At 39.5% G+C, this 12,218-nt stretch overlaps 1 protein-coding gene across 2 annotated transcripts in view; it reads right to left on the reverse strand.

Moving 5' to 3' along the window:
* Window positions 1–12,218, reverse strand: part of DNAH8 (dynein axonemal heavy chain 8) — a 313,398-nt gene that overhangs the window by 144,799 nt on the left and 156,381 nt on the right. For both annotated transcript variants that reach the window (XM_040249771.1, XM_040249772.1), the window contains exons 54-57: window positions 8,889–8,998; window positions 3,435–3,598; window positions 1,522–1,714; window positions 21–143 (exon numbers count right to left, since the gene is read on the reverse strand). In XM_040249771.1, the coding sequence (XP_040105705.1) occupies window positions 21–143; window positions 1,522–1,714; window positions 3,435–3,598; window positions 8,889–8,998 (590 nt within the window). The remainder of the gene's footprint in view (window positions 1–20; window positions 144–1,521; window positions 1,715–3,434; window positions 3,599–8,888; window positions 8,999–12,218) is intronic.

Raw genomic sequence — 12,218 nt, forward strand, 5'->3', positions numbered from 1 at the left:
AAACAATCAATAGTGAGAACCTTAATAAGATGAGTCATTGCATCTTTAAAAAACACCAGGTCAAGAGAGGTTCCTCTAATGATTTCATTGAACTGTCTCTGGTAAAACTGGAGTTTTTCAGACAGAAATTCAAAGGACGGTACCTAAGAGTAGGGAGAGAGAAAAATAATATTTAAGATCCAAAATTCAGGAACGCTGTAATTGTAAAGATATTCACAAGTAATTCTTTTAAAAAAGTTAAACCTAATGGATTTCCAAAAATGTGTCATGAATGAATTGACTTTTAGTTATTTCCATTTTCAGATCCTGAAGCCTAACTGGTTGGTTTCCAATATGAAATTATTCTTAACCTTTTCCTTTAGGAATCCCAGCACCAACTACTATCCATGTTAATTAAGGCTGTAATATAACAAATGTATTTCTCAGTTTTTATTTGCTTCTTAACAGTGCTTATGGAGCTTTAAAAATATATAGAAATTTTACATTGTTTATGTAGTCAAATTATTCTGAAATCAATATTCACTTATTTCTTTTGCAAATGGTTGCTCCCCATTTAATTCTTTGACCAACATGCATTTCAAAATTACTCTATGTGACCCTGTTTTTAAAAAAATCTCTCTGGAGTCTTGTTTCAAGCACCATTAAATCTATACATTAACTTATGGAAAATAATGTGTTGCCATTTAACCAAGTAAAGTTTTATCACATTTATTCCTAGATGTTTTACATATTTGTTGCTAACTGAATGAAATACTTTTATGTTGTATTTCCTATCTTGGGATTATTGGCAAGAGATGGCAATCCTTTTTCTATAAAAGGCAAGATAGTAAATATTTTAGACTTTGTGGCCCATATGGTCATTCAACTCCACCTTTGTAGTACAAAAGCAGTCGTAGACAATATATAAACAAATGGGCTTGGTTGTGTTCCAATACAACTTTACTTGTGAACATTGAAATATGAATTCTGTGTAATTTTCATGTGTCACACAATATTATTATTCTTTGATTTTTTTCGACCCATTTAAAAATGCAAAACCCTTCTTAGCTCACAAATCTGACAAAAACAGGCAGTAGGCTGGATTTGGCCCATTGGCTAATATAAAGGATATTTATTCAGTTATAGATTTATATCACACTTGGTCATATAACTGAAAGTTGGAACTGATTTTTAAAAATCTCTTGGATTATATTAAGAGATAATCATATCTGTCAGTAATAACACTTTTGTTTTTTCCTATCTGATAATTACATCTATTTTCTTCTTGTCATTTTGCTGTACTGCCTAGAACTTTCAAAACAATATTAGGTAATCGAGATAACTGCACACACGTTTGTCTTATACCTGACTTTAATGGGACTGCTGCTAAATTTATTTGAAATAAATATTCCACTTGGCCTATGATGACATGAAACACAACGTATAACTATTGTAGAAGTTATGATAACTCCAAAGTGGGATGCTAGTGCAGGGAGAAATATCTAGCTAGATGAGTGATGGAAAAAACCGGAAAATAAATACCAATTCATAGACTTTGGGCACTTCAAACGTGGTGTCTTCAGGTTCATCTCCAGTTGGTTCAGGCATCTCACGGAGAAAATCTACAAAGTATGGTTCAGGAAGAATATAGGACCCCACATCTGGGCTAACATTTTCTTCAAGTGAACGAATAAGTTGTGTATTAAACCATTGCTCATCATCAGGTGTTATAAATCTAAAAGAAAAATACAGGAGTAAGAAATGCAAACTAGGAAGGCATCTGTTCTAACTGAACATGGTTTTAACCTCTCTCCACATTTTCTCAGTCCTCACCCTGTACATCCATTACCTCAAAACACAGAAACAGTATGTTCAGCCTTCTGACCAGAGGCAGACCGAACTCCATCCAAGAGAGTTATAACACTGACAGTGTCACTTACAGAAAATACTGACTGTCTCTCTCTGTGGCCAGACTTAAGCTCCTCTGAATCTTCTTCCCAACCAGGCCCCAAATTTTGGACTTCCATGTCCTTCTTTGCATCACCCATTTTTAGCAAGAATCCCGTTAGATCAGTTTAGGCAGCTGCCACTGCTAAGTCGCTTCAGTCGTGTCCGACTCTGTGCGACCCCATAGACGGCAGCCCACCAGGCTCCCCCGTCCCTGGGATTCTCCAGGCAAGAACACTGGAGTGGGTTGCCATTTCCTTCTCCAATGGATGAAAGTGAAAAGTGAAGTGAAGATGTTCAGTCGTTTCTGACTCTAAGCGACCCCATGGACTGCAGCCTACCAGGCTCCTCCATCCATAGGCTTGTCCAGGCAAGAGTACTGGAGTGGGGTGCCATTGCCTTCTCCAAGTTTAGGCAGAATCCTCCCATAACCCCCTTAGTTCCTCTTAGTAATTTCCCATCCAAACTCCCCCATCTTGTTCCCCAGTTATAAATTCCCAGTTTTCCCTGCTTGTATTCAGAGTTGAGCCCAATTTCTCAGCCCTACTGCAAAACCTCACTGTATAGTCTCTACATCTATCATGATAGTCTTGAATAAAGGGTGAGTGTCTTATTGTTTTAACAAGTGTGATTGATTTTTTTTATTTCATAAAACAGGTAAGTCCCTTGGGTGAGGCCCAAGATCCCTGAAACTTGCAACAGAAGAGGAGAACTTGACAGCCAGTAGTGGGTGAGCATCCTCTTTCTGGGTCTGTGTGCACCCAGTGTATGAAGGTCCTTTTCACACTTATAGCATCAGAGTGGGAAGGGAGGAAGGAGTGGGACTAATATTTGACAGAGGCCTCTTTATGTGAGACATTGTAGTAGGTCCTTCACAGCTTTGTAAGAACAGCATTGGGTGTCTCTGGTAGCTCAGCGGTAAAGAATCCACCTGCCAATGCAGGAGACAACAGGTGCAATTCCTTGGCTCAGGAAGATCCCCTGGAGAAGGAAATGGCAACCCACTCTAGTATTCTTGCCTGGGAAATCCCATGGACAGAGGAACTGGATGGGCTACAGGCCATGGGGTTGCAAAAGAGTCAGCTGTGACCTAGTGACTAAACAACAACAAGACCAGCATTACCGTCATATTTTATAGAGGAGTGAACAGAGGCTCAGAAAGATGACTTAGTTTATGTATCAAATGTCACCATGCAACCGAGCTCTCACTACACACATTTCAAGTATTTTTTAGAAACTATAACATAACTAAAATTTGCCTCTGAATGTTGTCAACACGCTGATAATGTGGGCATATTTTTAAAATGCCTTATTGAAATAATACTCAAGGAAATTGGTGGAGTGTTTTTTTCAAGGTGACCAGCAGGTGGGAAATGACATCCATGTGTCACAAGCCTCAGAGCAATTTAAGAAAATGTTCTACTTATTTGAGTCGATAATGCAGGAGTTAATCTAGTAGTATAAACTGCTTATATATTACATTTAAACTCAAGCACTGCAATATACACCTGTCTGCAATTACTCTGTTGCACTCATGTTTGAAAAGTGACAGAAGAACATGAACTGAAGCACACTCGTCGGCTTTTATGGTTAACATTCCTTGCCAAATTCTGGAAAGATCTCGCAGATTGAAAATGTAATGAAATTTAGAAGGAGTAGGCAGCATCTTCACCTAGAGTTGAGAGAAAAAGTAACACTCTTCAATTTCAATTGAAGATAAAACTAAAAATCTTTTAGAATGATTTTATTTCACAGTTCCAATTTTATATAAAATAGACTAGGCAAATAAATTAAGTTTATATTTTTCTTACAGCATTTATGGAATAAACACATCATAAATAAACCAAAATATAATTTAAAAGACCATAATGCTTTTAGTAGGATGGACTCAAGATGCATTAGATGCAGATTCCAACTCTTGTTCTACCCCCATGAGTTGACTTTGATCAAGCCATTGTTCCTTGAGTTTTTAAAAACTGAATTGTAAGAATAAGCGTTCCTAATCATTATTAACCTTATTAGTGTGTCTATAGAAATTGTTGTTACTGTTGTTCAGTCGCTCAGTCATGTTCAACTCTTTGTGACCCCATCGACTGTAGCATGCCAGGCTTCCCTGTCCTTCACTATCTCCCAGATTTGCTCAGACTCATGTCCATTGAGTCAATGATGCCATCCAACCATCTCATCCTCTGTTGCCTCCTTTTCCCCTTGCCCTCAGTCTTTTCCAGCATCTGGGTCTTTTCCAGTGAGCCGGCTCTTCACATCAGGTGGCCAAAGCATTGGAGCTTCAGTGTCAGTCCTTTCAATGAATATCCTGGATTTATTTCCTTTAGGATTGACTGGTTTGATCTCCTTGCTGAACAAGGGACTCTCAAGAGTCTTCTCTAGCACTACAGTTAGAAGGCATCAATTCTTTGGTGCTCAAACTTCTTTATGGTTCAACTCTCACACCCATAAATGACTACCGGAAAAACCATAGCTTTGATTATAAGGACCTTTGTTGGCAAAGTGATGTCTCTGCTTTTTAATACACTGACTAGGTTTGTCCTAGCTTTTCTTCCAAGGAGAAAGTGTCTTTTAATTTCACGGCTGCAGTTACCATCTACAGTGATTTTGGAGCCCAAGAAAATAAAGTCTGCCACTGTTTCACTGTTTTCTCATCTATCTGTCATGAAGTGATGGGACTGGATGCCATGATCTTAGTTTTTTCACAGTGAGTTTTAAACAAGCTTTTTCACTCTCCTCTTTTATCTTCACCAAGAGGCTGTTTAGTTCCTCTTTGCTTTTTGCCATAAGGGTGGCATCATCTGCATATCTGAGGTTATTGATATTTCTCCCAGCAATCTTGATTCCAGCTTGTGCTTCCTCCAGCCCAGTGTTTCTCATGATGTACTCTGCATATAAGTTAAATAAGCAGGGTGACAATACACAGCTTTGATGTATTCCTTTCCCAATTTTGAACCAGACTGTTATTCCATGTTCAGTTCTAACTGTTGCTTCTTGACCTGCATACAGGTTTCTCAGGAGGAAGATAGTAGTCTGGTTTTCCCATCTCTTTAAGAATTTTCCATAGTTTGTTGTGATCCTACGTCAAAATGGAAATATGTCATAACAAAAAAACTGATTGTGAGCTGGTGGTCATGTGGTTAAGAATAATGAAAGTTCATGTCTAAAGTCAATAAAAACCATCTTTTATAGGTTGCTTTGATTAAGGTCCTGAGTGCATTTGGATTTCCACAAATACATTTGTTTATCATAATCTAGATTTCACTTATGGATCCAAACTCAGTCAATATGCTTTCATATACCTCTATATCCACAATAGAATTGGCAAGCAAGCATGATATGCAGCTATAGTTACTTAGTAGTTTTTGTGGGTTTTGCTTGTTTGTTTGAACACTAAGTTACTTATTATTTCTACCCACTTCTAAATCCAAATAGGCAAAACTATAATATGACACCTTTTACATTCTTATACAAAGAGGTCCCAGTTAAGGGATAAACTTGAGGCATTAGGTGTGGGAAGTATTGCTGCCCAAGTGTAAAGATTGTAATTGATGCCATCAGCATCATTTTGAAAGTGAAACAATGAGAACTTTGGAAATATAAAGCAAATTTTCCATATGAGTAATTCAGGAAAGTAAATGCTTTCTTTAGCACTTATTCATGGAATATGTTCTTTCTATATTGAAAAAGTACCCTATTGAGTTTACAGAGTAATTTCTACAGGCTAATTTACAGTGCAAGTTAAAAACAGCAGGTAGCAAGCGAAGACAGAATAAAGAGAAATGATATATTAGCAACCACCTTTCACTTTCCCTCTTTGCTTTCAGTTCCATTCCAAGCTAAAATGTTCATACTACTCACCAAAATGCAAAGTAGGCACTTATATTACAAATATGCAAAAATAAAGGGATAAGGCTATGTGAACATTACTTTTTTCTTTTCTGTAAAAGACTGCAGCTATGATGGCAGCTGTTGGCAACTTAAGCAACCATTAGGGAGAATTAAATGAAGTCCTTTCTTACCCTATTCTTTCTTATTTATTAATCTGCTTCTTACCTCATCTTTCAACATTTTCTTTTAATTTTTGTCAACTTCTTTTTTTTTCTCACCTGCTTCTGCTTTAAAGCTATGTAAAGTAATAGAAAAGTAAAGAGATATACTAGGCATGAGTGGATTAAAAGAGTGCTTTGTGAAAATGGGAAATTTGAAGAAAAGATACAAAGAAGGCTGCTTATTTGAGGCTGGGGAAGAATAGGAAGATTCATTCATTTTTTATGACTATTTTTGAGTATCTCCCACTACCCTTACCAAGATATCATGGTAAATAGGACAGCTAAATCTGCTGCCATCAGGGGCCTGTTCAAGTGGGAGAGCCTGGCAATAAATAGGAAGCAAATATAAACTAACAGATAGAAAATAATCATGATAAAAGTCATAGTAAGAACAAATGAAGGATCAGGAGACAGATAAGGCCTGCAATGGGGTCATGGACAGTTATTTTAGAGAAAATCATCTAAGAAAGCCCTCTGATGGTAAGATGATGAGAAGAGTCGAACAAAGTACAAAGGTCCAGAAGCATGACAAACGAGGGTGTTCAGGAAACAGTGAGAAGGGCAGTGTGGCTGCAGAGAACAGTGGGAGGGAAGAAGGGTGTTTATGTATGGCCAGTGGCTCAGTCATGTCCGACTCTGCGACTCTATGGACGGTAGCCTTCCAGGCTTCTCTGTCTGTGGGATTTTGCCAGCAAGAACACTGGAATGGGTTACCATTTTCTACTCCAGGGGATCTTCCCAACCAGGAATCAAACCTGCGTCTCCTGCACTGCAGGTGGATTCTTTACCACTGAGCTACGGAGCGGTAAGCAGGGGCCAACTCAGGTTGACAGACCAGAGGGCAGATGGGATGTTTCACTGCAGTGTAACTGGGAATCTACTGGTGATTTTAAGATTGAGTAAGGAGCAACTTCCCTGGTGGTCCAGTGCTTAAGACTCCATGCTTCCACCGTGTGGGACACAGGTTCGATCCCTGCTCAGGGAACTGAGATCTCATATGCTTGCACTATGGGGCCAAAAATAAATAAATAAAATGGAGGAGTAGCATCATCTATTTTTTAAAAAGAGTATCTTTTAAAACAAAGGGAATAATGATCTCCAATGTACTTTTATAAAAGCATTTTTATGACCATGTAAAGAACAGATTCTAGGAGGACAAGGAGACTGATTAGGAAGCTGCTGCCTGGTCTAGAGGGCAGGTAATGGAAACATCTATCAGGGTGATCACAGTCAGGTGGCAGTAAGCACTCAACTTCTGGATATACTATTTTGAAAGACTGCTTGCTAAGATTTGCAGATGGACTAGATGTAGGGAATGAGAGAGAGAAATCAAGGATGGAGTCCTGTGTTTTAGCCTGAGAACCAGGATAATTAAGATACAAAAGTCTGATAGAGGACCGTATTTACAGACACGTTAACTTTGAGATCGTTACTAGACATCAAAGTGGTGATGTCTACTAAGTAAGCCCATTAGAAACAAGTCTGGAGCTGAGGAGAGAGGCCTGGGATGGAGGTATTGATTTTGAAGTCATCAGCCCAGAGATGGTGCTTAAAGCCGTGAAGCTGGATGAGGCTACCTGGGTAATAATGGAGGCAGAGACGAGGTTCCAGGATGGAGATCAGGTGCACCACAGTGCTTAGAGGAAGGGGGAGAGTGGGGACTTAGAGAAGACAGCCAGTGAGGTAAGAAGCATAAGGCCTCTCTGAAGCCAAGAGAAGAATGTGTTTAGAGGGATCATCAAATGCCACTAAAGGGTCAAGTCAGAGGAAGATGAAATCAGCCTCTGGATTTGGTAAGACTGTGGTCTTTGATGACTTTGATGAGAGCAGTAGAAATGAGAACTTATGCAAAACATGTTAAAAAGATAAAGAAAGGTGAGGAAGTGGAACTTATTAACACTCATAAAAGAAGCTTTGATGGAAAAATACCAGGAAGACCAAAGTATTCCATAAAAATATGTACAAGGACATGTTAAGTTGAACAACAGTCCCACTGGAAAAAGAGGGATCTTATGACAGAGAATTATCTCAGACATTCAGACATTCTGAAACTCCAGTTTGGAGCAGGCCCCATGCAAAGAACTGGTCACTGCAGCGGGGCTACATGGAAGAAATCCCCAGTCCGCCCAGGGGTCGAGAGGCTGCCACACTCCAGGTTTCCCCAGGACATCAGCTTCTGTCCAGATGTGCGTAAATGGCCAAACGAACATATGAACTATGACAAGTAATCCTCATCTCCTTCACCACTTTTTTCTAGCACATATCAACGCTGGGTTTGTGTGTGTGTGTGTGTGTTTTTTAATCTGACCTATCTTTAATTACTTTTTCATGAGTCTACCTTCAGACATCTGGTGACAGCTACAACGCTCCCTGAGTTTTACTTAGGGCATTGATCTCTGCAGTAAAATCTGGACTACTTTATTAAGTACATTGTATTCATTTACTAATTCATGCTCCACCTCAGAGGAATCCACAAATTGGACTTTAAGTCCTGACTAGCTAAGAATATCTGGAAATCCATGCAGTCACTCAGTGAACATTTGAGTGTCTGACACAGTTTGGTTCTTGGGGATGGCGAGGGGAAGACAGACATAAAGAGTTACAAATCAGAGAAATAAGTAGAAAAGCAGTGTTCTCATTTCAGCAAAATTCTACTTTATCTTGAATGCAATGTCTGTTTTACAGTAATATCTCATACATATGAAAAGCATTATTCAGTCAGAATATTTGCTCCCTGGAAGGAAAAGGTGTCATAAGTCTATTTGAGCCCCTAATTTGTCTTTTCTCAAAAAAACACTGTTACCCAATATGTGATGAGAACTTCCTGAGCCACAAGGTGATAACTAGACTGAAAAATTAGTGACTTTTTTTTTTCCTGATTACTGATAACGGACGATTTTGTACCTTAGTCCACTGCCATAGCACTCTGCTCGCTGAAACCAAATTCAAAATCATCTCACATATTTCAGGTTTGAACCTTCTGCAAGAATCAAAGTACCCACAGCCAATAACTCCTGAAAAATAAACAAGATTGAAAGTACAAGCTTACTTCAAGATCACAAAGCACATGTTTATCCCAGTGAATAAATCATTATAAGGTGTGAAGAATTTCTCTCAAAGAATCAGCTAAGACTGGGAGTCAGCAGTGGGACCAGCAAAGCTTAGTACGCACTGAAAAGTATTTTATATGTATTAACCCTTTTAATTTTCCCAACATCCTACAAGAAAGAATCTGAGGTAGGTATTATTATTATTTCCGCTTTACTTATTTTTTATTGAAATATAGTCTACACACACTATTCTGGTATTTTCAGGTGTACAACATAGTGATTCGACATTTAAATCATCACACTGGTCAGAATGGCCGTTATGAAAAAGTCCACAAACAATAAATGCTATAGAGGGTGTAGAGGAAAAGGAGCCCTCTTACACTTGCTGCGAATGTAAACTGGTACGGCCACTATGGAGAACAGTATGGAGGTTCCTTTAAAAACTGAAAACAGAGCTACCATATGATCCAGCTACCCAAGTCCTGAGCATATATCTGGAGAAAACCATAATGTGAAGGGATACATGCACCCAATGTTCACTGTAGCACTTCTGACAATAGCCACGACATGGAAGCAATCTAAATGTCCATTGACAGATGAATAGCTAAAGACGTGGTACATACGTACAACGGAATATCGCTCAGCCATCAAAAAGAATGAAATAATGCCATTGGCAGTAACGTGGGTGGACCTAGAGATTATCACACTAAAACAAAGACAAACGTGATATCTCTTATATGTGGGATCTAAAAAAAAATAATACAGATGAACTTACAAAACAGACCCACATACATAGAAAATAAGGTTTCCAAAAGGAAAAGAGGGGGATAAACTAGGAGTCTGGGATTACCATATACACATTACTATTATATATGATGGCACCCCACTCCAGTACTCTTGTCTGGAAAATCCCATGGTATGGAGGAGCCTGGTAGGATGCAGTCCATAGGGTCGCTAAGAGTCGGACACAACTGAGCGACTTCACTTTCACTTTTCACTTTCATGCATTGGAGAAGGAAGTGGCAACCCACTCCAGTGTTCTTGCCTGGAGAATCCCAGGGACAGGGGAGCCTGGTGGGCTGCCGTCTATGGGGTCATACAGAGTTGGACACGACTGAAGCGACTTAGCAGCATTATATATGAAATAGATAATGAACAAGGACCCACTGTATAGCACAGAGAACTATACTCAACATTTTGTAATAACCTATAAGGGAAAAGAATCTGAAAAAAAATGGATATATATGTATGTACAACTGAATCACTTTGCTGTACACCTGGAAGTAATGCAACATTGTAAATCAATTATTTACTCAGTTAAAGAAATGATCACTACAGTAAGCCTAATAACCATCTGTCACCATGCAAAACTATTACTATATTATTGACTATATTTCTGTATATTATATCCCTAGGACTAATTTATTTTATAACTGAAAGTTTGTACCTCTGAATCCCCTTCACCTTTTTCAATAATCCTTCGATTCTTATCCCTTCTGGCAACCACCAAGTTGATCTCTGTATCCATGAGTCCATTTCTATTTTGTTTTGTTTGCTAATTTGTTTTATTTCCCAGAGTCCACATATAAGTGAGACCATAGGTATTTGTCTTTCTCTGTCTGACATGACCTGCCATTTGCAACAACGTGGATGGACATAGAGGGTATTATTATTCTCATTTTAATATGAGTTTACTAACTTGCCCAAGGTCACCCAGCTTGTACATGGGTGAATCTAAAGTTTGGACCTAAAGGAAACTTGGCTCTGGAACCCGTAAAGCAGCCTTCACACTAAAGAGTAGAAGAGCTAGAAGCCAGTCTAGGTTCAATACAGGATACAGGATGCTTGGGGCTGGTGCACTGGGATGACCCAGAGAGATGATATGGGGAGGGTGGTGGGAGGGGGGTTCAGGATTGGGAACTCATGTACACCCGTGGTGGATTCATGTCAATGTATGGCAAAACCAATACAGTATTGTAAAGTAAAATAATAATAATAATAAAAAAAGAACTATTTCCTCGCCTTATAGTTGAGGAGAGCAGGTACAGATAAGTAAAGCAAAATGTTCCAGGTCACATGAATTGGTTGTTGACATTAGTGGAATGTCAGGACCCCCATCTCCTGACCTGCAGTCAGCAACACCCTGGCCTGAGTGGTGATGTAATGGTTCCTAGGAAACACCCAGCCCAGTGACAGTCTGACATGATCACCCTCAGGAATGACTGTGTTGTATGTCTACAGACTATTTCTAAAGTCTCCAAGTGTGTTTGGTGTTAGACTGCAAAAACAGATTTAACCCTACTTCGTGCCAGTGAGACTCAGTGTTGAGCTTTATGTTCAGTACCGAGCATGGTATTTTCAGAGGAAAATGAGTATGAATATCTGCCCAGAGACACGTAGCAGGTTTGCAAATGGCGGGGCAGCCCAAGAAACTGGGCTTTGCTCACATAGACCAAAGAAGGGCAGCCCTGAGGGAACATGAAATGGTCCAAAATCATGGTTGGCTTTGCTAGACGCCTATAAGGCCTCTTTGCTTTCTGAAGTCCTCTGATTCTACATTTTTAGCTTCCTGTGGCACAAATGTGTTATAGATGTATAGGGTCAGGAATCAGAAAACAGGATCATGTGTGTGTGCTAAGTCACTTCAGTTGTGTCCAACTCTTTGCAACGCTATGGACTGTAGCCCGCCGGGCTCCTCTGTCCATGGGATTCTCCAGGCAAGAATACTGGAGTGGGTTGCCATGCCCTCCTCCAGGGGATCTTCCTGACCCAGGGATCAAACCTGGGTCTCCTGCATTGGAAGGTGGGTTCTTTACCACTAATGCCACTTGGAAGCCCCAGAGAACAGGATCAGCACCACATAACTGGGCAATTATTTCACTTCTCTGAGCCTGTTTCTAGTGTGTTTCTGTATCTCATTTTCAATATGAACCATATCAAAGACTGTACAAAATAGTTTAACAAGTAAGCCAACACTCACATACAGACCACTAGACTGGGGGTGCCCCGGCACATCAGAAGTCTCTTTTGGCCAATCCCTCCTCCCTCCAGAGGTAGCCCACTGCTTTGACTTTATGAGAATCAGCAACTCGCTTTCCCCAAAACAGCTCTGCCACTTATTTTCTTGAACTTTAACCCCTTTCTTTTAACTTTAATTTTTGAAATTCAATTTAATGGAATTATG

Source organism: Oryx dammah, unplaced genomic scaffold (genome assembly GCF_014754425.2).
Source record: "Oryx dammah isolate SB20612 unplaced genomic scaffold, SCBI_Odam_1.1 HiC_scaffold_11, whole genome shotgun sequence".
In the NCBI taxonomy this organism is placed as follows: Eukaryota; Metazoa; Chordata; class Mammalia; order Artiodactyla; family Bovidae; genus Oryx; species Oryx dammah.